The sequence below is a fragment of the Marmota monax genome, unplaced genomic scaffold (assembly GCF_021218885.2).
Source record: "Marmota monax isolate L192 unplaced genomic scaffold, Marmota_monax_Labrador192_F-V1.1 WCK01_AAM20220418_F8-fsc00056, whole genome shotgun sequence".
In the NCBI taxonomy this organism is placed as follows: Eukaryota; Metazoa; Chordata; class Mammalia; order Rodentia; family Sciuridae; genus Marmota; species Marmota monax.
This window is the reverse complement of record NW_026695212.1, coordinates 2,523,432-2,549,306: the sequence shown is the minus strand read 5'-3', so window position 1 is coordinate 2,549,306 and position 25,875 is coordinate 2,523,432. Positions and strand designations below refer to the sequence as shown.

The 25,875-nt window shown below is 35.5% G+C and overlaps 1 protein-coding gene across 4 annotated transcripts in view; it reads right to left on the bottom strand.

The window, feature by feature from the left end:
• The window catches only part of Msrb3 (methionine sulfoxide reductase B3), a 165,014-nt gene that overhangs the window by 93,005 nt on the left and 46,134 nt on the right, over positions 1-25,875 (bottom strand). For all 4 annotated transcript variants that reach the window (XM_046430722.1, XM_046430724.2, XM_046430723.2 and 1 more), the window contains 2 exons: positions 24,485-24,593; positions 22,829-22,906 (listed from right to left, as the gene is read on the bottom strand). In XM_046430722.1, the coding sequence (XP_046286678.1) occupies positions 22,829-22,906; positions 24,485-24,593 (187 nt within the window). The remainder of the gene's footprint in view (positions 1-22,828; positions 22,907-24,484; positions 24,594-25,875) is intronic.

Here is a 25,875-nt window from a genome sequence, read left to right as displayed (position 1 = left end):
ATGGGTATACAGCAGAGTTTTACAAAACCTTTAAAGAAGAACTAATACCAATACTTTTCAAGCTATTCCAGGAAATAGAAAAAGAGGGAGAACTTCCAAATTCATTCTATGAGGCCAACATCACCCTGATTCCTAAACCAGACAAAGACAATTCAAAGAAAGAAAACTACAGACCAATATCTCTAATGAATCTAGATGCAAAAAATCCTCAATAAAATTCTGGCGAATCGGATACAAAAACATATCAAAAAAATTGTGCACCATGATCAGGTAGGATTCATCCCTGGGATGCAAGGCTGGTTCAATATATGGAAATCAATAAATGTTATTCACCACATCAATAGACTTAAAGATAAGAACCATATGATCATCTCGATAGATGCAGAAAAAGCATTCGACAAAGTACAGCATCCCTTTATGTTCAAAACTCTAGAAAAACTAGGGATAACAGGAACATACCTCAATATTGTAAAAGCTATCTATGCTAAGCCTCAGGCTAGCATCATTCTAAACGGAGAAAAATTGAAGGCATTCCCTCTAAAATCTGGAACAAGACAGGGATGACCTCTCTCACCACTTCTGTTCAACATAGTTCTCGAAACACTGGCCAGAGCAATTAGACAGACGAAAGAAATTAAAGGCATCAAAATAGGAAAAGAAGAACTTAAATTATCACTATTTGCAGGTGACATGATTCTATACCTAGCAGACCCAAAAGGGTCTACAAAAAAACTATTAGAGCTAATAAATGAATTTAGCAAAGTGGAAGGATATAAAAGCAACACGCATAAATCAAAGGCATTCCTGTATATCAGCGACAAATCCTCTGAAATGGAAATGAGGACAACCACTCCATTCACAATATCTTCAAAAAAAGTAAAATACTTGGGAATCAACCTAACAAAAGAGGTGAAAGACTTATACAATGAAAACTACAGAACGCTAAAGAGAGAAATAGAAGAAGATCTTACAAGATGGGAAAATATACCCTGTTCATGGATAGGCAGAACTAACATCATCAAAATGGCGATATTACCAAAAGTTCTCTATAGGTTTAATGCAATGCCAATCAAAATCCCAAAGGCATTTCTTGTAGAAATAGATAAAGCAATCATGAAATTCATATGGAAAAATAAAAGACCCAGAATAGCAAAAACAACTCTAAGCAGGAAGTGTGAATCAGGCGGTATAGTGTTACCAGACTTCAAACTATACTACAGAGCAATAGTAACAAAAACAGCATGGTACTGGTACCAAAACAGGCAGGTGGACCAATGGTACAGAATAGAGGACACAGAAACCAATCCACAAAACTACAACTATCTTATATTTGATAAAGGGGCTAAAAGCATGCAATGGAGGAAGGATAGCATCTTCAACAAATGGTGCTGGGAAAACTGGAAATCCATATGCAACAAAATGAAATCCCTTTCTCTTGCCATGTACCAAAGTTAACTCAAAATGGATCAAGGAGCTTAATATCAAATCAGAGACACGGCGTCTGATAGAAGAAAAAGTTGGCTACGATCTACATACTGTGGGGTCAGGCTCCAAATTCCTCAATAGGACACCCATAGCACAAAAGTTAATAACTAGAATCAACAAATGGGACTTACTCAAACTAAAAAGTTTTTTCTCAGCAAAAGAAACAATAAGAGAGGTAAATAGGGAGCCTACATCCTGGGAACAAATCTTTACTCCTCACACTTCAGATAGAGCCCTAATATCCAGAGTATACAAAGAACTCAAAAAATTAGACAATAAGAGAACAAATAACCCAATCAACAAATGGGCCAAGGACCTGAACAGACACTTCTCAGAGGAGGACATACAGTCAATCAACAAGTACATGAAAAAATGCTCACCATCTCTAGCAGTCAGAGAAATGCAAATCAAAACCACCCTAAGATACCATCTCACTCCAGTAAGATTGGCAGCCATTATGAAGTCAAACAACAACAAGTGCTGGCGAGGATGTGGGGAAAAGGGTACGCTTGTACATTGCTGGTGGGACTGCAAATTGGTGCAGCCAATTTGGAAAGCAGTATGGAGATTTCTTGGAAAGCTGGGAATGGAGCCACCATTTGACCCAGCTATTCCCCTTCTCGGTCTATTCCCTAAAGACCTAAAAAGAGCATGCTACAGGGATACTGCTACATCGATGTTCATAGCAGCACAATTCACAATAGCAAGACTGTGGAACCAACCTAGATGCCCTTCAATAGACGAATGGATAAAAAAAATGTGGCATTCATACACAATGGAGTATTACTCTGCATTAAAAAATGACAAAATCATAGAATTTGCAGGGAAATGGATGGCATTAGAGCAGATTATGCTAAGTGAAGCTAGCCAATCCCTAAAAAACAAATGCCAAATGTCTTCTTTGATATAAGGAGAGTAACTAAGAACAGAGTAGGGACGAAGAGCAGGAGAAGAAGATTAACATTAAACAGGGATGAGAGGTGGGAGGGAAAGGGAGAGAGAAGGGAAATTGCATGGAAATGGAAGGAGACCCTCAGGGTTATACAAAATTACATACAAGAGGAAGTGAGGGGTAAGGAAAAAAAACATGGGGGAGAAATGAATTACAGTAGATGGGGTAGAGAGAGAAAAGGAGGGGAGGGGAGGGGAGGGGAGGGGGGATAGCAGAGGATAGGAAAGGCAGCAGAATACAACAGACACTAGTACGGCAATATGAAAATCAGTGGATGTGTAACTGATGTGATTCTGCAATCTGTATACAGGGTAAAAATGGGAGTTCATAACCCACTTGAATCAAAGTATGAAATATGATATGTCAAGAACTATGTAATGTTTTGAACAACCAACAATAAAAATTAAAAAACAAAGAAAATGGAAATGTTTAAAAGGAAAAGCAAATAGAAAATAATAAGAATAACCCCATTACACAATATTGAAAAGAATTCTTATTTGTTCTTAAAGCATAAATTAACATTCTCAACTAAAACAGTAGCACAATGCACTTGAAAGCACAAGGGAATAAGAATCAGGAGACCTTGATTCTCCAAATTTTTTAATGTGTGAGCTTCATTTTCCTCAGTTATTTAAAGTAAATCAATATTGCCTCAAACTAACTCAGGATAGATAAGCTACGTAGGTTTCTTTTCTGCAGTTCCCAGGAATGAAGAACAGGAGAAATGCAGATGTGAAAAGGAAAAAAAAGTTGAGTTGAGGTGATAAAAATTTGGATGCATAAAACTTGAAACTATAGATGTATTGTGATGAAAAAAATAAATAATTCTTAAGCCAGTTTTGCCTTCCAGTTTCTACAATTCTCCTCTACACCAAGTTAATACTACCTTTTCTGAATTCCAGTATCATTTCCTGCCTACATAATTATGTTTCCTTCAAAATAATTTAATGCTTCCTTGTGCAACTCCAGAGAGAATAAAGCTTTTAGAGTCCAGACTCTTTATCTATTGAGAATAAATTCAAAGATGCTAAAGAAACAGCTTTAAAGAGAATACAACATACCTTCATGTTGTAGGTTGAATTTCTGCCCACCACCATCACCACCACACACAAATTCCTACGTTGACGTTCTAAGCTCTAGTACCACAAAATGTGACTGAATTTGGAAACAGGGCTTTTAAAAGGTAATTAAATTAAAGTGAGATTTTTTTTATTTGACCCTAATCCAACATGGGTGCTGCCCTTATAAGAGGAAATTAGGATGTATATATAGAGAGAAGACACACAATGTGAAGACACAGGGAAAACAGAGAATCTAAGTCAAGGAGAAGAGCTCAGAAGACATCAGACCTGTTGACATTTTGATCTTGGACTTCTAGCTTCAAAAACTGTAAGACAGCAAAATTCTGTTAAGACTTCCCAGTCTGTGACACTTTGTTATAGTAGTCCTAGCAAACGCAATTATTTTATTTTTTCTATAGTTACATATTTCACAACCTCACACCTCTAATAAAAGCCAAAAATCAGTTTTAACACATATCTCTACCCTATATTTTAGTCAGAAATAGAACAAGAGAAGTTACAGCTAGAAGGTTAGGGCCAACTACTGGCAAATTCCAACATTTATAAAGACAGCAAAAGAAACTCAAAAGCAACACAGAGCTGGAGCATTTTTCGGTGACAGCTTCTAGGGAGGTCAATGCATATGAGAAAAGCAAAGGAACTCATGCGCTACACTGTATAGAACTCTGTAGGAATTAGAGGCCAAGGAGAGTCTTAACATAAATTATTAGGGCTTAGTTGCACTATTGTTTTATAACACAGTTAAAAAATTAATATTCATAATACCAACTATGTCATGAAAGTAATCAGTAAATTAAGGGAAATTATGCCTTTTAGTAAGACAGGTAAGTATATTTTTTAGATAAGATTATACAAAAATCATTAATAATTTTAGGGTTAAAATAGAAATTTTTGTTTGCCTAGAGAATGTATTTATTCAGAGCCCTTTGTTTTCTGGATATCACTATATACAAACAGAAGTAGTAACACAAAATTAAGAAGAGAAAGATATAAATGAAGAGTAAAGAGACATGGAGAAAAGATCTGATTTACAGTCTTAAGCTTGCTCTGTTTTTATGAAATTCTAAAAGTATTTAGGCCTTGAAAGTCAGTTGTGCTTTTTATTTGTAAAGTAAATTAACAATATCTGTTATTCCATATAGCTATATTGAGAACAAAATGAATCATAATTGAAGCACAGGAAAAGATTATAGGAATGAATTTTCACTGAAATTTTTCACATTGTATAATTCAATAATTAAACTGAATACAGGAACTAATTTTCATGAGATTTCATTCATTACTTTAAAATCTAGCATTTCTAGTTGGAACAATTAAAATGTGGCCTATGGCAAAGTTTTAAAAGCAAAATGTATGAGAAAGTCATTCTTCTTCTATTCAACATATTTTGCATATGGACCTTGTACAGACACTGTTCTAACTCTAGGATACAGTAGAGACTGACAGACAAGGTTCCTGCTCCCATGCATCTCACACTCTGTTCAGGAGAGTCAGATAGTAAACAACCACATAAGTCAAATTCTCGCAGACAGAGACTGAAATAAAGTGCCTGATGTGAATAAAATCTATAGGGGTAATGGGACAGAAAGTTCCTAGGGTGGGTAAGTGAGGGAGGCTTTGTTAAATAAATGTTCATGGATATGCTTTCAGAGATGACATGTCTGCTGACACATGAAGCATAGGAGCAATAATGTAGAGCAAAACAGAACCTTTGGTAGAGATTTCAAATGAAAGGGAAAATGCACAAGCTGAAGCTTGGCATATTACAAATTAAAAATTAAGAAAAAAGGGAAAGGGGTGGGGAAGGAAAGAGAAAACAAAGGTCAAGGTGTTTAGAAAGGAATGAATGAGAGAGAATGATAAGAGATGAAATCACAGAAGTAGACAAGGGCCAGAACACAACTCTAAAAGCCACCGTAAGAAATTGTGGTTTTTACAGATATAAGGATAAATCATCAGAGATAAAAAAGAACAAATTGGGCTGGGATGTGGCTCAGTGGTGAAGCACCTGCCTAGCATGCATGTGGCACTGGGTTTGAACCCCATTTCACTGACGGAAAAAAAAAGAACATATTGTTATTGTAATCTAATTTCAGGTCTTTTTTTCTTTTTTTGTGGTGCTGGGGATTGTACCTAGGGCCTTGTGCTTACAAGGCAAGCACTCTACCAACTGAGCTGTATCCCCAGGCCCCTGATATTTTACATTATTTAAATCTTCACCTTGCTATGTGGAGAATATACTACCCTGGGACAAAAACCATATATTTTCACACACAAAAAAAATCATATATGTGGATATGTATATTCTAACTCTAACCCTGACCCTCATGCCAACCCTAAACTTAGTCCTAGGCCTGAAACAGCTTCTACCATGAAAGTCTTTTTGTACAAAATGCACATATTTCAATGCATATTTATACATGCATTGGCATATAATATTTATATATTCACACAAAAATTTACATATATGTTCATATATACTCTTTTACATATGTATGCCCTATATTTTATCCAAGCAATATCTATGCATTTGTCTCTAATATTTCTATATACAGATACATGTTACAAATGTCTCATGTATATTTTCACAGGTATATTCATATAAACATTCATATTATATATATTCATATTTATGGATACATATGTTCTAACCCTAACCCTAATACTAATCTTACCTTCTCTCTCAGTCCAAATCCTAACACTGGCCCCACATAGGATCTCAGATTTAAAATTTTTTTTTCTTCTATTTTGTTTTTTATTCATGAAGATACTCAAAGTTTGGTTTGTAATACTTTTAAGTTCTTCAGATAATCCTAAGAATCACAAACCTTGATGGCATTCCTTTAAAGCAAAGATAACCTCTCCATTTAAAATAAGAAAGCATCCCATCTTTCTAATTATCCCAACGTCTTTATATTAGTCATTTCCAAAGTCATTTTTTACCCAATGAAGTAGTAAAAAGTTTTCCCTCATGTTGAATAAAATTTCACATTGAAAAGTTTTTACAAATCACTGTTATAAAATTATTTTTTGTGGGAAGCCCTTAACTAAACACCAAATAAGTGAAAATCCATCAGAAAAGACCCAGCCCCAGGGTAAAAAATAATGGATTTACCACATTCTTGATGAACTCATTAAAACTATTGTTTCATTTTACAGCTGTATTGAAATAAACAATAAAACTTAGTTTGCAAGACTTACTGAGATGGGCCAGCAAACAACCTAAAAAGATTCATCAATAAAAGATAAATTTCATCTTTTTTTCAGCGAAATTACACTCCATTAGTCCCCATCCCCATTTCTCCAGCAAAACTCATTGGAAAGACAAAAACATAAGGTCAAAAAGCCTTGCCTCAATCTGAAAACCATGAAGAGAAGTTCACCAAAGGGTCTAAACACATGTTGTCAGGGTCAGTGGAGAGCATTTATGGAGTGCTCACTACGTGCAAAGCACTTTACTTTAAGGAAGGGGGTCTTTAAAACAGCCATAATTCAGCCCATAAAGCCCTTTAAGTTTAAGATCAACAGTTTGAATCTTGATCAAGAGCAAATGGTAGCTGATTCATACTGAAGGATGCAGGTGTGATTGGTCAGTCAGTGCTGCTCCGTTTCTGAAGCTGAATGAGTCTTTGCAGTCTGTGTAAACTCCACCTTCTGGGTGGTCTTCCAGAGCAATCTCAAAGAAGGCACACCACAGAGGTACCAGAGTTAATTTATGCTTGTGTAGACTATGAGTCATACGACTGCCATTAACACTACATACTTAAGTGAGTACATAGAAGTAAAATGTGCAAATCTCCAGCAGTATAAAGCCAACTTTCCTTACAGTAGAAAAACTGCAACTGAAATGACCACTGAAAAACAAATCAAGACATGAATTCACAAAAGCATATTTTGTTCCAAGTACAATGTAAGGTAATAAACATAAAATGTAAACAGCAGAAAGGAGCACAGACTACAGCCAGCTAATTCATGATCATGAAATATAGGACTAAAAACCATAGTTATCTAGTTTGATGATAATGGAATTTTCTTTCCTTTGTCTACTCTCTGGTTGTGGTACCAAGCAGTAAAAGGTTCAAATTGTTGAAACAATAGCAACACTAATAAGAGCTGCCAACTATGGCAAGAGTCCTTGACACACATACACAAGCAAACAAACTGGCTAATTTCCCAAACTGAAAATCAAAAACTCATCTCAGAGATGGACAGTTGTTAATCTTAAAAAATGTTCCATTGGGGCTGTGGTTGTAGTTTAGTGGTAGAGCACTTGCCTAGCATGTATGAGGCACTGGGTTCAAACCTCAGCAACACAAAAAAATAAACAAAGGAATAAAAATATACAATAACAAAAAATTTTCCCAAAACAAAAGTTCCATTGCCTATCTCCCAAAAGAAGAAAAATCAATCATTTTTACTAAAGTTTGTTCTACCTGTTCTTTAAATCTTTTGCTCATTTCTAGCATTGTAAATGTATCTCTCATTACACTTTTTTCAGTTTAATAAAAAAAATTAAACTCTATTTCTAAAGTCTGCCTTCCCTCCAACTATGAGGGATTGGCCCCACCTCTCCCTTGTTTAACTGTATCTACCTAATCACAGTAAGTGTATTTTACTACCAATTCTTCATTTAGGTTTGTGGTTTGAAAATATATCATATCCCAACATCTCCACAATCTCTCACTACTTCTACTGAAATTGTTTTCTAATATTGCCAAACCAAATGCCTGGTTCTTTGAGTCTATACAGCATCTCATAGCCCTGTGCATTCCTTCCATATGTACTCAACTTAAATACTCTCCTGGTCTACATTAGCATTTTCCAGTGTGTATTGTCAGGAATATTAGTCTCACAATATGTTCTTCAATTAAGAAAAATTATGTGGTCAAAAAATTTTGAAAATGCTACTTATTCTATTCCACTCCTGGAACTCTACAATGAACCTTAGTGTGTTGTAGGCTTTAAGTTCTATGATATGGCAATCCTTTGACTCATTTTAATTCAATATTTACCAATAAGAAATCCTTTTTTTCTTTCCAAGCAATGGTATTCTTTCTTTGTACATAAAACATATTAACATGTTATGAAACTAGCTTTATGTAGGAGTAAATATTCTAATGAAACTGTTAAATATTTAGTAGCACACACTTAAGGGAATACTGACATACCTGAAATTTTAGGTTAAAACCCCAAATTGATCGGGCTTCCAAAATTAAATTCATCATCTTTTCTCCTAATTTAGATTTTAAACATCAAGTTAATATTTTTTTTAAAAATGTGTATTTTTTAGTTGCAGTTAGACACAATACCTTTATTTATTTTTATGTGGTGCTGAGGATCAAACTCGGGTCCTCGAATGTGCTAGGTGAGGGCTCTCTGCTGAGCCACAACCCCAGCCCCTCAAATCAATCTTTTTAATAACAGTTTTCTCATCAATCTGACATTCAGGCAACTGATACATCTTCTCAGCTCTCACAGCCTGTTTTTTGTAGTATGTTTAATATTGATATTGACATTATCCTAAGACAAATCTTTCTTAAACTTCATCTAGACCAATGGTAATCAAGCATAAGAAATGTAGGAGAGGATCTTTAAAACAAAAAACCAGACAAATAAAAATAGATTCTAGGCTCCACTACAATCTTGCTAAATCAGAACTTTACGCAAAACCTTGGAATATGTGGTTCTAATGAACAGCTAGATTTGTGAACTACTGAAGCATACCATGACAAGTCCAGACTTTTCCATTTCAGCTAGTATTTTCAGTTCTCTTCTATCATCTGTTCAAAGTGACATGGTACTGAGTCTCCTAACTGTCAGTTGTTCTATCTCTGTACTTCACTGTGTCCATTAACCTTTTAAATTGAAGGCTTCATATTGAACCATCGAGTAGATATAGGCTAATCAATTTGTGAGAGATCTAGACTGTCAATTACCTATCGTATCCTCCGTTTTTCTAGATTTCTCTTTATGCTAGACAAGCACAATCACTCTCCTCCCTGATCCATCCCTTGTAGCAAATTACTACTAGTTGTCACTAACAATCTTGCAATTACCACCAGAATGCAACCACTCAGCAAACAGGAAGAAACTTCCCAGAATTCTAAAGCATCACTTAACTAAATTATATCTAGTTTCTATTTTGTTTTGGGGTTTATTTCTTACATACATGACAATAGTGGAATGCATCACATTCATAATTATCCATTCACAGCACAATTTTTTGTAACTGTATATAAAGTATGTTCATCCCAAATTATGCCATTATACATGAGCTCCCTTTTTTTGCATTTCAATTCTTAATACACCTTTATACCACACTTTATCATATCTGTGTTTGTATATAAGGTATGTTGACACCAAATTCACATCTTCATACAAGTATTTTGTATAATGATGACCGTCTCCTTCCACCATCCTTGCTATTCCCTTCTCTCTCCCTTTCCCTCCCCCATCCCTATTCCCTATCTAGAGGTAATTTTCCACCCATACTCTCCCTCCCTACCCCACTTTGAATCACTCCCCTTATATCAGAGAAAACATTTGGCATTTGTTTTTTTTTGGGATTAGCTAGTTTCTATTTTGAATAAGCAATGTGCTTCCCTTTCACTGATGAACTTCAGTTCTGACAGCTGCTATTTATACCAATCCTTACACTATTTTAGTATTGATGCTTCACATTTATAGTGATTTTTTTTCCATTTACAAAACATGTCAAGATTATTAACTTGATCCTCTCAGAAGTTCTTGTGATATGGGTATTAGACTCATCTTAACAAATGAGGAAATTAAGGCTCCTAGAGGTTAAATAGCTTATTCAAAGTCACACACAGTAACGTAGGGAAAGTTGTGACTTTAACCTTGCTTGTATTAGACCTTAATCATAGCTTTCTCCACTTTAAAATCCAAGTATAGTTACTCGGCCATCATCAGAATATTAGAACCAATTAGCACCAGAGTGTGATAGCTACCAGATGGTGAATTATTTAGTAAAAGGACTAATCAGCCAGAATACAGGGAAACCTTATGATATAAGAGCTACGGAAGGAATGACTGAGAGCCAGACAGACCCTCTTTCCATCTCTTACTACCAGTATTCCCTTGAGTAAATAACAGCAGCTTTGATAATTCTATTTAAGTTAAAAAAAAACAAAGAGATAATTTTCTTGAAATTGATTAGCATAGTCCCTGGTATATGATAAGTCCTCAATCAATGGCTGCTTTAAAATATCCCCAAATGCAAACATGATAAACAGTTCATAAAATACATCTATTTGGAAATAAATACAATCTTCTGGCCTTGGTGAGGCATCATTCATCAATTACCTCAAAGTTTCTGGGACTATGATCATGTGAATACTATAGGAAGATGGAGGATAATCATGAAAAGGGAGAAAATTTGAAATGGTGATTGAAGTGGAGGTCATGAGAAGATAAGTAAGTAGAAGATTTGAGCAGTCCAAACACCCAGTGGTCACCATTCCAGTATAATTGTCTTAATCGGTTGTTTTTTGCTATGACAAAATACTTGAGGCTGGGTAGTTTGTAAAGATAAGAGGTTTGTTTAGCTCTCAGGTCCAGAGCATGGTGCCAGCTTCTACTTGGATCTGGTAATAACTTCCTTGGCTGTTTCACAGTATGAAGTAAGTATAAAAGAGATCACATGGCAAGACAGGAAGCCAGACAGGAGAGAGAGACCAGTCTCACTCTTTTTATAACAATCCACTCTCAGGGGAAACAACCAAATTCCCACAAGAATGACATTAATCCCTTTTAAAAGCACTGCCCCTGATGATCTAATCACCCCCACACTAGGTTTCACCACCTGAAGGTTCAAGCATTTCTGAACACTGCCACACTGAGAACCAAGCTTCTATCATACAAACACTTAAAAGACACACTCAAACCATATCCAAACTACAGCAGATGCCATCACCATTAGCATTTATTCCTATAACAGAGAAAAGAAAACAGCAACAACTCAGAAGATGGTGAGCAAAGTGTCTACCTGGAATATGAGTAATTGAGCATGATGAATTTGGGCCCACAAAAATAAATTTGGAATGACATTCCATTTCATTCCTTTAAATTATCATTGTGAAAAAATTAATTTGGGGTGTAGAGAGGTGATGGGGGGGTGGTGCTGGGGACTGAACCTAGAGCCTTGTGCATGCTAAGCAAGCACTCTATCACTAAGTTATAGCCCAAGCCCAAGAGATGATGTTCTTAATTTTTAAAAATAAATTGTTCAGTGGTGAAATGATTGGGTTATCAGAGCCTAAAAGGAATTAACTGGGTGGTAACTGAAGGTAGGTAGGGTATGACCAGAGGAGGTAAGGTCACAGGGGCCATGCCTTTGGGGTTTATATTTGTCCCTAGCCAGTGGAGTCTCTCCCTCTCTGCTTCCTGGTGGCCATGTTCTGTCACACTCTTCTGCCATGATGTTCTGCCTTATCTCCAGCCACAAGGAATGGAGTCAACTATTTATGGACTCAGACCTCTGAAACCAGGAGTCCCCAAAAAAACTTTTCCTCCTTAAAATTGTTCTCTTCAGAACTTTTGGTCACAGTGACAAAAAAAAAAAAAAAAGCTAAAACAGCTTTCATAGCATATTTCTGTTCTTTCATTTGATACAACAGTGATATGAGTTAGAAAAAGGTACTGTTATTCTTACCATTTTACAAATGAGGAAGACAAAATGGAATGTTTAAAAAACTTGTTTATGGTTTTGCAGCAAATCTGTGCTGGAACTACACAACACCATATTCCCACTGGTTCTCTGGATGTCGTCTTTGACAATATTTCATGATGGGTCAATTATCCATGTATACAACATAGTGAAGATGTCTATCTGAATTAAAATTCATGCAATTCTCACTAACCACTTTCTGAAGAAAAGGATTCATTTAAAAGACCAGCAGCTTTGTGGATAACCTCTGAAGTATTTATAAAATTCATATTTTTCTGAACTGCCTTTAAGTAATTTCAAAATCTGTGAATTAGAATAAAACTACTCATTAATTTTCTAATTTGCTTACTCAACCAAGATAAATTTTTGTGACTTATAGTTAAAACTTTTATCCATTATGTTTCCCAGTTTATCCTAACCATCCATTCTAATTCACTACGAAAACACTCATCTCTGTCAATGTTTTAAAAGTTAACTAAAGACTTAATATTGTGATTTTGGTAATAGAGAAAAACTGCTCTTCCCCCATCTTTCTCTCCCCAAAATACATACACATATGTACACACACACACACAAGCATACATGTACCTCCAGGATCTAGGAATTTTATGTGTAGGTATTGCTTCAATACATTTTTGTATGTTTGTATAGGTTTTATTTTTTATATCACTCATAATTTTATTGTACTGTTTGTATAGTTTTTAAAAAGAAAAATGCAGCTATAATTATTTTTGTATCTGCTTACGCTTTGAATCATGCTTTGCTATATTTTTCTAGTTTCTAAAACACAATTATTCTTTTCTTTTTTCAATACTATGCTTTTTGTGTTTTCTCCTCAACTCCACAGTTTAATAGGTCAGGCATTAGCAGTGATTTTTGTTCCCTATCTTTTTAAGTAGCTCAAGAAAATCCTTTTCTTCCACTCTAGCTGTGATCTTATCCTGAACTTTCAGATGACATGAAGGTAGAAAAGAAACTCCCTCTATTAAAAATACCTTTCCTGTAAATCACTATGTGGGGACAAGATGAGAAGGGTCAATGAGATGACAGGATTCAATTTTATATTCTCTTCAAAATCATATAGGTCTGATTTAGATATAACAAAAGCTTGAGTAAAACATCACTCAGAAATCTATTTCAGAGCAATTTCATTACACTATGGTGAAAGGCAATTCAAATTTTTTAAAATTGAAGTTAAATGTACATTGTTAAAAATTAGGTAACATTTGCTGGAATTATAAGCAATTTCTAGGTAGAAATCTTGAAGTTCTTGTTGATTTCCCTAGAATTCAGTGACTGAAAATATTTATTAGTAAATATCCTATGGATGGCATTTGAAAGAGTTAAGAAGGTTGGATCTGAGAGAGGGAAAAAATGAAGAACTCTTATCTTCTTGCCCTGTTCTATTCTCCCTGCCACACACACAAAACTGGATGAGGGGAAAAATTCATCTTGAAAGTCAGTTTTAGTGGTGAATGGAATAGCACATGGAGTAGCAGAGCTGAGTAAACTGTGTGTGGCATTGAGCTGGAATGTTCTCGGTAAAAGGGATTATGTTCTTAAAGAGCTGAAAGGGGGCTTAAATTTTCTGGTAGCCTAGGATAAAACTGCAGAGGAGGCTCATGTGAAATGTAGCATCATGTGTGAACAGTTTTGCAGCAGAGTTCCATTTGAAATGTAGCAGTACATCTGGAACAGTGACTCATCACACCAGTATCTTTTGTAAGCAGACTCTAATATCAGAGTCCCTAATTTCTCACACTTTAAGAAGTTTTTAGGCTATAGTATTAGTATGATATGTTCTCAAAACTTGGTCAGGTCATTTAATATTTGTTGAATACTGAAATATAATAGGCATTTTTCTACATTTAGTTTTTATATTTGTTTGGTTTTATTTTCCCCAGTTTATAGATAATGAGTTTGAGGTCAGATCATCTGGGCTGATATGCAACAAGTTCTACCACTTGCTTTTAGCCAGTGCCTGTTCTGATTACTTGATGAAGATGAAGAAAGGGAAGGAATTTCCAGACTGATAGAAAACCATTTAGGATTACTGATATCAGTTGGCATCAGGCTTCTAAGAAATGTAGAAGATGGTGGGGTGAGGGAAAAGTGGTGAAAATGTGTAATACAGTAACTTGAGAAAAATGTAATGGGAAATCACTAAGTGAAAATTAAATGATCTCCCAGTTTCAGTTACTAAAGTCCTCCCCATAAATCTATCTGCTGCCCGACCTCCCAGATGCTAAATGGCCTCATGGCTTCTGAACCTTGGCTGCATCATCCTGTCAAGATTCCAAGGGACTTCTTGGATATCATCAAGATTCTAAGGATACCACCAGATTGAAACAGTCCTTCTTGATGACATGCCATAATGGATCTAGTTACTATTGATTCAATTCTTCCCAAATTGAGATGGTTTTCAATTTTTTAATACATACTTTTTTATAACTTTATTTTTATGTGGTGCTGAGAATCAAACCCAGTGCCTCATCTGTACTAGACAAGTGCTCTACCACTGAACTATAGCCCTCGCCCCAATGTTCGATTTTTAACTTAAGTACTGTGACAGATTTATCAAAGAATCAAGATAGAAGTATGTTTTCTATTTGCTCTGATGCTAGCCAAATAACCAGACTAGAGTGACCAAAATAAAATATTAAAGCATTCTATTATAATTTTTTATGCTCTTTTTAAAAATTTGAATGTGACTATTCTAAATCTGCTTGTATACTGGCTGACTAATCTTTACAAGTTGCTTATCCTTTCTCAGTTTCTTCATCTATAAAATGTGTTGTTGTGAAGATTTAATGAGTCAATATACATAAAGTACATAAAACCTTGCCTGCCAATGTGGTAAGTACTATTAAGTGTTAGTCTTTATTTTAGTAAAATTGTTATTTATTATTAATGAACCTGTATAATATGAGTTACTCAATTCAGAGTCTTCCAAAGTAAATGTATGCAGGATATTAACTATCCTATGTGGTACTTCAGGTCTAGAACAAAATTATCAGGAGCTGTTTGTACATGGATAATGTTGAGATTTATCGGCTAACAGAAAAGTTCCCAATGAAGTTGTTACAATCCCATGTCCTTCTTTTTTACTCCCAGAAATCCATCTTTTAGCACTATGGTGGGTTTTTTGTTATTGTTGTTTTTGTTGTTCTAATCAATTATACATGACAGCAGAATGCTCTTCAATTCATCATACACAAATGGAGCACAATTTTTCACTTCTCTGGTTGTACACAAAGGAGAGTCACACCATTCATGCAATCATACATGTACCTAAGGTAATAATGTCCAATTCATTACTATGGTGGTTTTTTCATCATGCTATTCCCTTATTCAAAATTGTCCCACAATTTATCTAACAAATTTTAGCTTGCATGTGATCAACAAATAAATATTTAGGGATTATTATGTGTCAGGGGATAGAGATAAAAAAATGACTAGGGAGTGGCCTTGCTATTGGGAAATTACATAAACAGATAATTCATAAAAAACTAGAAACCGCAATTATGGAAGTGCATACAACATGCTATAGAGCAGAAAGTAGGGACAATAAAGTTCATCCTGAAAGGATCAAAGGGCTTCATGGAGGAAAAGATTCCAGAGCTTAAAAGATTTCAAGCAGGAATTTAAACATCTTCTCTGGTATCCAAGGACTTACCTTTACCGGCCCAGCCAATACTGCTTTATAAACTCCAGCTATATCTACCATTACAACACGAGCATAGCCCTCCTCCCCACTCCTATTCAACTGGTCTTCTATTTCGTTGAAAACTCCACTTTTGATCTTATCTCTAATTTCTCTTCTCGCATGATATTCCCTACCATGCATATGCCCCCTGGGAAAAACTGAAATCTCCATGCCTAGTAAAATGTGGTCTTGAACCAACCTAGATATGCTTCAATAGATGAATGGGTAAAGAAACTGTGGTACAATGGGATATTAGTCAGCATTAAAGGAGAATAAAATTATGGCATTTGCAGGTAAATGCATAGTTGGAGAACATCATGCTAAGCGAAATAAGCCAATCCCCCCAAAAACAGGGGCCGACTGTTTTTTCTGATAAGTGGATGCTAATCCATAATGGGGTGGTGACATAGGATGAGTGGAGGAACTCTGGATGGGGCCAGGGTGGGAGGAAGGATCCGGTAAGAAGGTAGGAAAAATGGTGAAATGAAACAGACATCATTACCCTAGGTGCATGTATAATTGCAAGAATGGTGTAACACCACTTCACGTACAACCAGATAAGTGAAAATTTCTGCTCCATTTATGTACAATGAATCGAAGAGCTTTCTACTGTAATGCACAACTGATTAGAACTAATTAAAAAATGCATTTCCTCCATGAATTCTTGCCCCACTTAATGTAGTCAAATACCTTCCTATTACATATAAAAGCAGATTTAATGCAGTTCTGATCAAAATTCCAATGGCATTCCTCATAGAAACAGAAAAAGCAGTCATGAAATTCATCTGGAAAAATAAGAGACCCAGAATAGCTAAAGCAATCCTTAGCAGGAAGAGTGAAGCAGGTACCATCACTATACCAGAACTTAAACTATACTCAGAGCAATAGTAACAAAAACAGCATGGTATTGGCACCAAAACAGATGGGTAGACCAATGGTACAGAACAGAGGACACAAAGACTAACCCACAAAACTACAATTATCTTATATTATTCAAAGGTGTCAAGAACATGCATTGGAGAAAAGATAGCCTCCTCAACAAATGGTGCTGGCAAAACTAGAAATCCATATGCAACAAAATGAAATTAAACCCCTATCCCTTACCATGCACAAAACTCAACTCAAAATGGATCAAGGACTTAGGAATAAAACCAGAGACCCTGTGTCTAATAGAAGAAAAAGGAGACCCTAATCTCCATCATGTGGGATTAGGTCCCAACTTCCTTAATAAGACTCCTGTGGCACAAGAATTAAAATCAAGAATCAATAAATGGGATGGATTCAAACTACAAAGCTTGTTCTCAGCAAAAGAAAGAATCTTTGAGGTGAATAGAGAGCCTACATCTTGGGAGCAGATCTTTACCCCTCACACATCAGATAGAGCTCTAATCACTAGTGCATATAAAGAACTCAAAAAGCTAAACACCAAAAAAATAAATAACCCAATCAATAAATGGGCCAAGGACCTGAACAGACACTTCTCAGAAGATAATGTAAAATCAATAAAAAAATACATTAAAAATGTTCATCATCACTAGCAATTAGAGAAATGCAAATCAAAACCACTAAGATTTCATCTCACTCCAGTCAGAATGGCAGCTATTATGAAGACAAACAGCAATAAGTGTTGGTGAGGATGTGGGGGAAAAGGTACACTCATACACTGTTGGTGCGTCTGCACATTGGTGCAGCCAATATGGAAAGCAGTATGGAGATTTCTTGGAAAATTGGGAATGGAATCACCATTTGACCCAGTTGTCCCCTCTCCTTGGTCTATAAGGACTTAAAAACAGCATACTACAGGGACACAGCCACATCAATGTTTATAGCAGCACAATTCATAATAGCTAACCTGTGGAACCAACCTAAATGCCCTTCAATAGATGAACGGATAAAAAAGTGTGGCATAAATACACAATGGAATATTAGTCAGCAATAAAAGAGAATAAAATCATGGCATTTGCAGGTAAATGGATGGAGTTAGAAAAGATAATACTAAGTGAAGTTAGCCAATCCCAAAAAAACAAATGCCAAATGTTTTCTTTGATGTAAGAAGGCTGATTCATAGTGGGATAGGAAGCGGGAGCATGGGAGGAATAGAGGAACTCTAGATAGGGCAGAGGGGTGGGAGGGAAAAGGAAGGGATATGGGGTAATTAATGCTGGTAGAATGTGATGGACATTATTATCCAAAGTAAATGTATGAAAACATGAATTGGTATGAATATAAAACCAGAGATATGAAAAATTGTGCTCTATATATGTAATAAGATTTGTATTGCATCTGTCAGAGATAAATAAAAAATTTACATGATAAAATTAAAAAAGAAATGGCAAACATATTTGCCATAAGTCACATACTGTAGAATTTCAAAAAGAAAAAGAATGTTCAGATAGATGCGAATATTAATATTGCCATATTTTATAACTGCTATTTTTCATATTATGTGAACAAAACCATAAGTACCTTGAGAATAAAATAGTTCATAAATTTATTTTATTTGTTCCCAACACCTGGCAAAGTGTTAGCCAAAGCATGATATAAGTGGTCAAAAATACTTTCTGAATTAAATTATTTTACCAATGCTTTCTCTGGTTTATCTGATGAGTAATAAATTCACTTTATGAAATTTTAAAAGTTCAAATAACCAGAGGTGAGAACATCTTGCTTCTGTCAGTTAATTTACTGAGTGAAAATAGTAGTACTATATGAGAAATAAACTAGCTTGGTAAAATTTGTGAATGTGAAGAAAACATGAACCATGGAATAAATTACATATTTGGTTTATAAGAAGACTGTGAATGAGGTTCTTGTACTTGGTAAGCAGTAAAAAAGCAGCATATTGTTCAGAGAAGGAATGTATTTTGAGTAGCATACACATTTGAAAATGAAATAAGAATAATTGAATAACCTTTTTTGTAAGGAAATATAATACATATACATCAGTTAAGTAAAGGAAAAAGATTATGCACATATATGCACACACTACTATAAGTGTGAATTCTATAACAGATATGAGTTATACTGCTAAAAGCAAGACATTTTCAAATTCCGAACTTTGTATTTCTTCCTTCTTTTCTATTTTCCTCCTACTGCTATCTCTCATGCTGTTCCTCTATTTAGTCATTTGCTTAATTTTCTTCTCTCGACTCTTTCTAACTACACACACACACACAGACAAACAAATGTGCACGCATACCCATAACCCCATATCCCAACTGTCTCCTTTACCTTGTATACAAAGCATGAAGAAACCAACTACCTACAGGAACCTTAACAGTAAGATCACTAATTGACTAGACTAGTGGGTGGCTTTCAAACTTCTGAACATGTATCCCTAAAACAAAACTGAAAAAAAAAATATAGACTTTGTGCCAGTTATCAATTTGTTACTGTTCACCTAAAAATCTATCGTCCTTTTGATCTGCTAAAATGGAGCTGGGCCCTTGAAAATATCTTTTCTTTGTCAATTAGCATGATGCTAAGCTTCGCCCATAGAGGACACAGAAGAGAGGCTGCTGAAGGAAAACATTTTTCCTTCCAGATTTGAGTATGCTTGCTCAACAGGCTCCTTCAGTGCATGCAGCTTCTTGAACATCTGAATCCTGAAGCACATAGAGCTTCTCCACTTCTAGGCAGCTCTTGCACTGTGGCTGGGTTCTCCAATGATAGGCTCCTATAGTGTCTCCTACATCCAACTCCTTCAAGGTACCCAGTTTCTCCAACACCTGATTCCTGCACAGCAAACAGCTTCTCCATCATCTGGCCTTTTTAGCATACATGGCTTCCCAAGAGCCCAGCTGCTGCAGCACAAGCAGCGTCTACAGTGCCAGGATCCTGCCATGCCAGATGCTCTTTTCAATTCACAGCAATCAGCAGCACCTAGCTCCCCCTAGCTCTCCTCTCAGCTGAGGTTTTGTAAGGAACTGCCTCCACTGAGACATCTTGCTGCCAACAGCTTTCCCAGGAACCCTAGAGAACAGATAACCAGCAAATTCCAGAAGGTGGATTTCCAGAAAGTTCCAGAGGCTTCCAGCCTCATGGCACATTAAAGACTTTTCTGACATTTAGTAAATATAGATTCATCCAGATTTCAGTTCTTGGGAAATGAAAGTGGGGATATGGGGCAGGAAGGAGAAGGAGGTTTTTCCTTGGGTTATCACAGCACCAGGAGTCATGTTTACCATTCCTGCTAATACATGTTTTCTCATATATTTTAAGTTAACAGCTAAATGTCTTATCATTAATTTAAATAACTACAAAAGATGAATTTTCTGTTGTTTTGCATATCATATGCATGTTCATTTTTGCCAACACTTGAGAGCTACATATATAGATTATTTAATGAACAGAGAAGTCCAATTTATGAAGTAATTTGCAAACCAGTCCTCAAAGACAAATTAATCAAATCAGACTTGTTTTCTGTCCAAAAGTGGGTAGAAAATAAGCCTGAAAATATGTGTACCATGGGCATGGTGATACCCACCTGTAAACCCAGTGGCTCAGGAGGCTGAGCAGGAGGATCACAAGTTCAAAGCAAGCCTCATCAATTTAGCAAAGCCCTAAGCATCTTAGTCTCAAAATTTTTAAAAAAGTTTTTTTAATTATTTATAAAATAAAAATAAATAAAAGGGCTGGATTTGTGGCTCAGTGGTTAAGCACACCTGGATTCAATCCCTGGTACCCAAAAGAGAAAGAAAATGGATAGACAGGCCACACGTCACAGATAGAGGACCAGACAGGGAGGTAGACTGAGTTGTGCCAGGAGCCTTGCCAAGACAAAATACTATTTCAATATTTTTACCAATGCTTTTTATCTTGCTTTTTGGGATCTCTCCTTCAGAAGTAATGCTTTCCTGACGCATTATTTTACTTAATGCATTAGAGATCATACCCAAGGACAATAAATCATCATAATATCTGAGACATAATATCTGACATCTTTCATGAAAAGGGAAAAAGATGATCTTGATAGAAGACATAGGAAGGAAGAAGCAGCAGACCACAGGCTCTTAGATACATCAGTTTTAGGAAACACACATACAGAAGTTGAGAATCAGAAAATAGATTCCCTCAAAACTATCCATGCCCTAGGGCTCCTGGAGAGCCTTGTGGGTACCTAGGGCACACATTCTCTAGTCTGAAGACTAATGCACCAGACCAATGAGTTACTCCATCTCCAGAAAAGGAAACAGCAGGGAATCTTCCCCCAAATAGATAAGAAACCAAGATGGGAGAAGCAAACAAACCTCATAGAAAAGATGTAGGATAAAAATAATTAAACCATATTGCTTAAAAATTTATAAAATAAAAGATTTCATTCCAAGATTGCTAAAGGAAATCAAGGCATTGTCACACCGAATGTGAAACCTGATTCCTACCAGTACCTATGTATGGATAAGAGTCCTGCTTTTAGGATTCGTGATTCAAAATCTCACATGGGGGGCTGGGGATGTGGCTCAAGCAGTAGCGCGCTCGCCTGGCATGCGTGCAGCCGGGGTTCAATCCTCAGCACCACATACAAACAAAGATGTTGTGTCCGCCGAAAACTAAAAAATAAATATTAAAAATTCTCTCTCTCTTTAAAAAAAAAAAGTCTCACATGGGTTAAATCCTTCACTTATAGTGGTTCTGTTTCTTATTTTAAAAAGTAAGTTTTCCTTAGATACAATACGTTAGTGAATCACATGATAGTGAAAGAGATGGAGGATCTTAAATAAAAAGCAAAAGGGACGTAGCCAATTATTACCATTTGAGGTATTAACAAGTTTAACATGGCTCAGCAACTATCTTAAGTGTTATATCAGTTATTTTAACACAAGCTAAAGGTGTTGAAATATAAGGACCTGTGTTTTCTGAAAGGAAATGGGTGACAATTTGAAGGGCCAGTTTTTTACATGAATAATAAATACGTACGAATTCAGAACAGATTCTGAACCAACACTAACGTGAAATGAGGTTTTCACAATTTAAGAAAAGTTCAAGGAAACTACTATTTCCTGTTATTTCTGGAAAATCTGTAAATGCTAGTGTTTTAAAAGAGAAACATTTATGGGAGAGATATAAAGTGTGTTTTACATGCTACAAGTATCAAATTCTTGTTTATTCATTTCCCCTAAGAAACTTTGCAATTCTGTTTTAAATACATGACATTTACTCTCAAGTAAGCTTTCTTTTTATTTCCCAAAATTAGCCACCCCATGGAGAAATTAGGGCTTCTAGGATTTTCTCCACCTATATAAATAAATTTTTGGTAAAGATTTTCTTTTCTTGAATAAGATCTATACTCTCCAGAATGCACTGTCTGAATTAACCATTTTGTTCAAAGAGTCTATGTGATCTCCATTTTATGGTAAACTGTTGGGATCTTTAAAGATTTTTAAATCAATGCAAAAATGGCTAACCTCATATTTATATAATTTGTTTATCTGTGTATAAGTATCCTTAATACTTCTCAGGTTACTTTCAGTACAGGTATTCTCTTTATCGAAGAAGTATAAATAGTCTACTTGGTAGTTATTATTATATCTGAAAGATGTACATGAAGACCTTTCAATATAGTCCAATAAATAAATTTAGGGACATCACTTGAAAATATAAAAAAAATTGATCAATAAACATACATTTCTATGTTCACCAAAATCTCTTTCACAGCTCTCTTATACACAATAATTACTGAGATGAATAAGTTAATGTTGGATACTTTAAAAATCTAAATAGTGAAAAATCTGTCTATCACACTAGTAATTTACCATGAAAGTCAATATTTTGTTTTGTGGGAGGTAAACAGACATAGAAAAAGATAAAAGTAAAAAAAAAAAAATAGTAATGGAAAGATTCCAAGGTGAACAAGCAATAACTAGTTTGTTGTCATCTGTGACATGCCCATACCTACAGGTTGTTAATATACTTACTTGAATAATGGAGTTCCACAAACAATACATTTATATATTCCAGGATCTTTGTGATGTGTGTATTCTCCTTCAAAGGCACTGATAAATAATAAACAGATCATCAAAAAAATTAAGCAAAGCTAGCATTATTTCTTATAGAACATGTATGCTTAAAATACATTTCTCTAATAAATCTTTCAAGGGCTTTTTGTCCTAAAATGAGAACAAACCCAACATATGGAAATCTGAACAATACTAATATATTTCAAACCCATATAATAAAATGTGCATATAACTACTCCAAACTAGTGTAGGTTAAATCAAAAAATCAAGTCATCTAGTTATGTAATGCTTAGAAGATTTTTTTCCAATTAAAAAAGGCCTATAGTTTGATTCACAAAAAAAAAAAAAAAATTATTACATAAGATTTTTGCTACTCTACAGTGTCCAAGAGTATACCAGAAAATGCAGAAAGGTCTGAGACTTCAAGTGGAAGGAGCCTTATTTTTTGGTTTGAAAAGGAATATTGCAGCTTTAAGGGAATATTTTTCTAAGTTAACAATCTTAAAGGCTAGGAGGTCATTCAGCTAATACAAATCAGCTGTGCTAGCCCAACAAAAAGTCTATGTGCTCTGCAGCTTGTTTTTATTATCCTTTCACCCTCTTTATGAGGTCCAATTTTTTTTATAAACAGAATTTTTAAGAATGACCTAATCTCTGGTTGTTTGTGTGCATTAAATCATTTTACTAGTCATGCACACAACAGGACGGGTAGAAGTCCTCCAGAGTTGAGTCCCAAGTCCACCACTAGATCATTGTACAGTGAGGGTGGACTTTGTCAGATTCAACATTTGGTAAATTCAGTAAACAGTAGATACTGTGACAGGAAGAGAGTGTTGCCTATTAACAAGGATCCCATGTGTGGTAAAGAGCTCTTTCAGTTCATGAATGAAAACAAGAAGTTACATCATTAATAAATCTGGATCACAGGTAAGTTACAGCCTTATGCCAGGCTCCATGGTATAAATTAGACAACAAAATCATTGGACCTTGGCAAGTTACTTTTGAGCTGGAATCAGCTGAGAGAGACTTTATTCACTAAAAACAGTCTTGGAAGTGAACAAACTCTTTTTTCAGGACTTAGGGCGAACTTCCAAGGACCAAAGCCATGTGAGGGCAGTTATTGAAAATTTTTGACATTCCAACCACAAATGAGCCAATAAATACTTTCTCCACATGTGCTTCAAAAAGAAATTGGAGTGGGGTAGAAAGGAACTAAATTATGCTACCTTCTTTTTGCAGCCAAAACGTCTATACTTACAATGGCCACCTTCAAAATTTCGGCATCCTGGCATGGCTCCATATCCTCATGGTTTTGCTTACTGTGATGTCTTCCCAAAAAATATACCTAAATCGCTATTACTTCCACACATTTTGTAGTAAACTAAAAACAGGCCCTTAACAAAAGCCCATGACTTTACATAAGATACAGTACTCATTAAATAGAGGAAAGAACAAATAAAACTTAGTCTTAACCTAAACAATGACATTTTCAAATGCAGACTTTAGCAGATAAGTAGAGAACTCTTTAAATTAATTGGCAAGGAAGAGGATTCAAAGGAGGAGATGAAGAAAACTAGCTCTTGTTTAATGACTTTTTATTACAGCTCACCTTACCTTTCAGTCCCTTTCTCCTGAGTGACATGGTACTGCAGGGGTGTTAGCCGCTTCCTCAGCTCCTGCTGGGAAAAGACCACCTTACAGTTCTTTTTATCCCTACATGACCCTGGAAAGAGAGAGGATATGGGAGAAGGAGGCTTTTTAGCTTGAATCCTAAATAATTGCTTTGGCTGGACGCCATAGCACAGCTTCTACAGTCACTTGTCAATGACCAGACCAGTCCCTGGTGCACTAGAAAATCTTACCTGAACTGCAGCTGATTATTTCTCTAAGTTTAAAAAGAATGTTTCTTAAGATCCAAGTGATTCCACTGGAGTAGTGACAATGTGCTACAGCAAAAGCTTCTAGCATGTGATACTAAAACTTATTGAACATTCACAAGATGGTGCTACATCCTTTGTTTCCCAGTACCCTGAAACTCCTTTTTAAAAAAGGATTTCAGCTGGGCTAGGGATGTAACTCAGTGGTAGCATATGGGAGGCCCTGAATTTAATCTTCAGCACTATAAAAAGAAAAAAAAAAGTCAAGACACAGTCTATTTACAATTATTCACACTGTATGTTTAAGATGATGGGCATATTAAGTTAACCATAACCCTCCATTAAATAATTCTGCAGCTTGATAGAATAGCTTAAAACCATCCTCAATTCCAATTCTGTATGATTTAACTACCATCCTTCTTATTTTTCTGTGAACCCTGAAGATTTATTTTTATACAACCAGGAATTGTTTTTCTCTATGATTCCATCAGATTCTTCTCTAGGTTCTGTAGAGTCCTTAGAAATAAACATTTCTTTAAAGACATTTAAACAGGCAACAAGAAACTTTCAACAGACAACAGAAGGCGTTTATACTAATGCAGATTCAATAAGTTCCAAAGAAAGAGTGAGAAAAACAGAGACGGAGAAAGACAAAGGTAAAGTGAATGCGATTTTTGCAAAGTATCTCTAGGAAGACTTCACTATATGTATTTGATAGTGAAATACTTTTATTAATGTGACCCTATTAACAATAGCAGCTTTTATTTCACTCTGTATAGACTGCAGTAAAATGTTCAGAAAACACCTGTTTACATGTAGTATTTTATTTTACCTGCACAAGTGACTGAAAAGAAATACAGCTCCAGGACAGAGCAGCCATTACTCACTGCAAGAAAGCTGTTTTTCTTTGCCTTCCGTCACAGTGGGAAAGAAGCTGCCAATTGTCCTAAAGGTAAAGATGTCATAGAATGTTTTGAAGGTTCTAAAAGAAAGTTTGCTTTGTTTCCTCAATGTTAAATTCAATTTCTTTTGAAATATAAAGAAATATGAGTTAGTAGTGGAAATGCTTTCTACTTCTTTTACTCTCAAGGTCCGTAATGTCATAGAATGTGAGAGCATTGAAGTTAA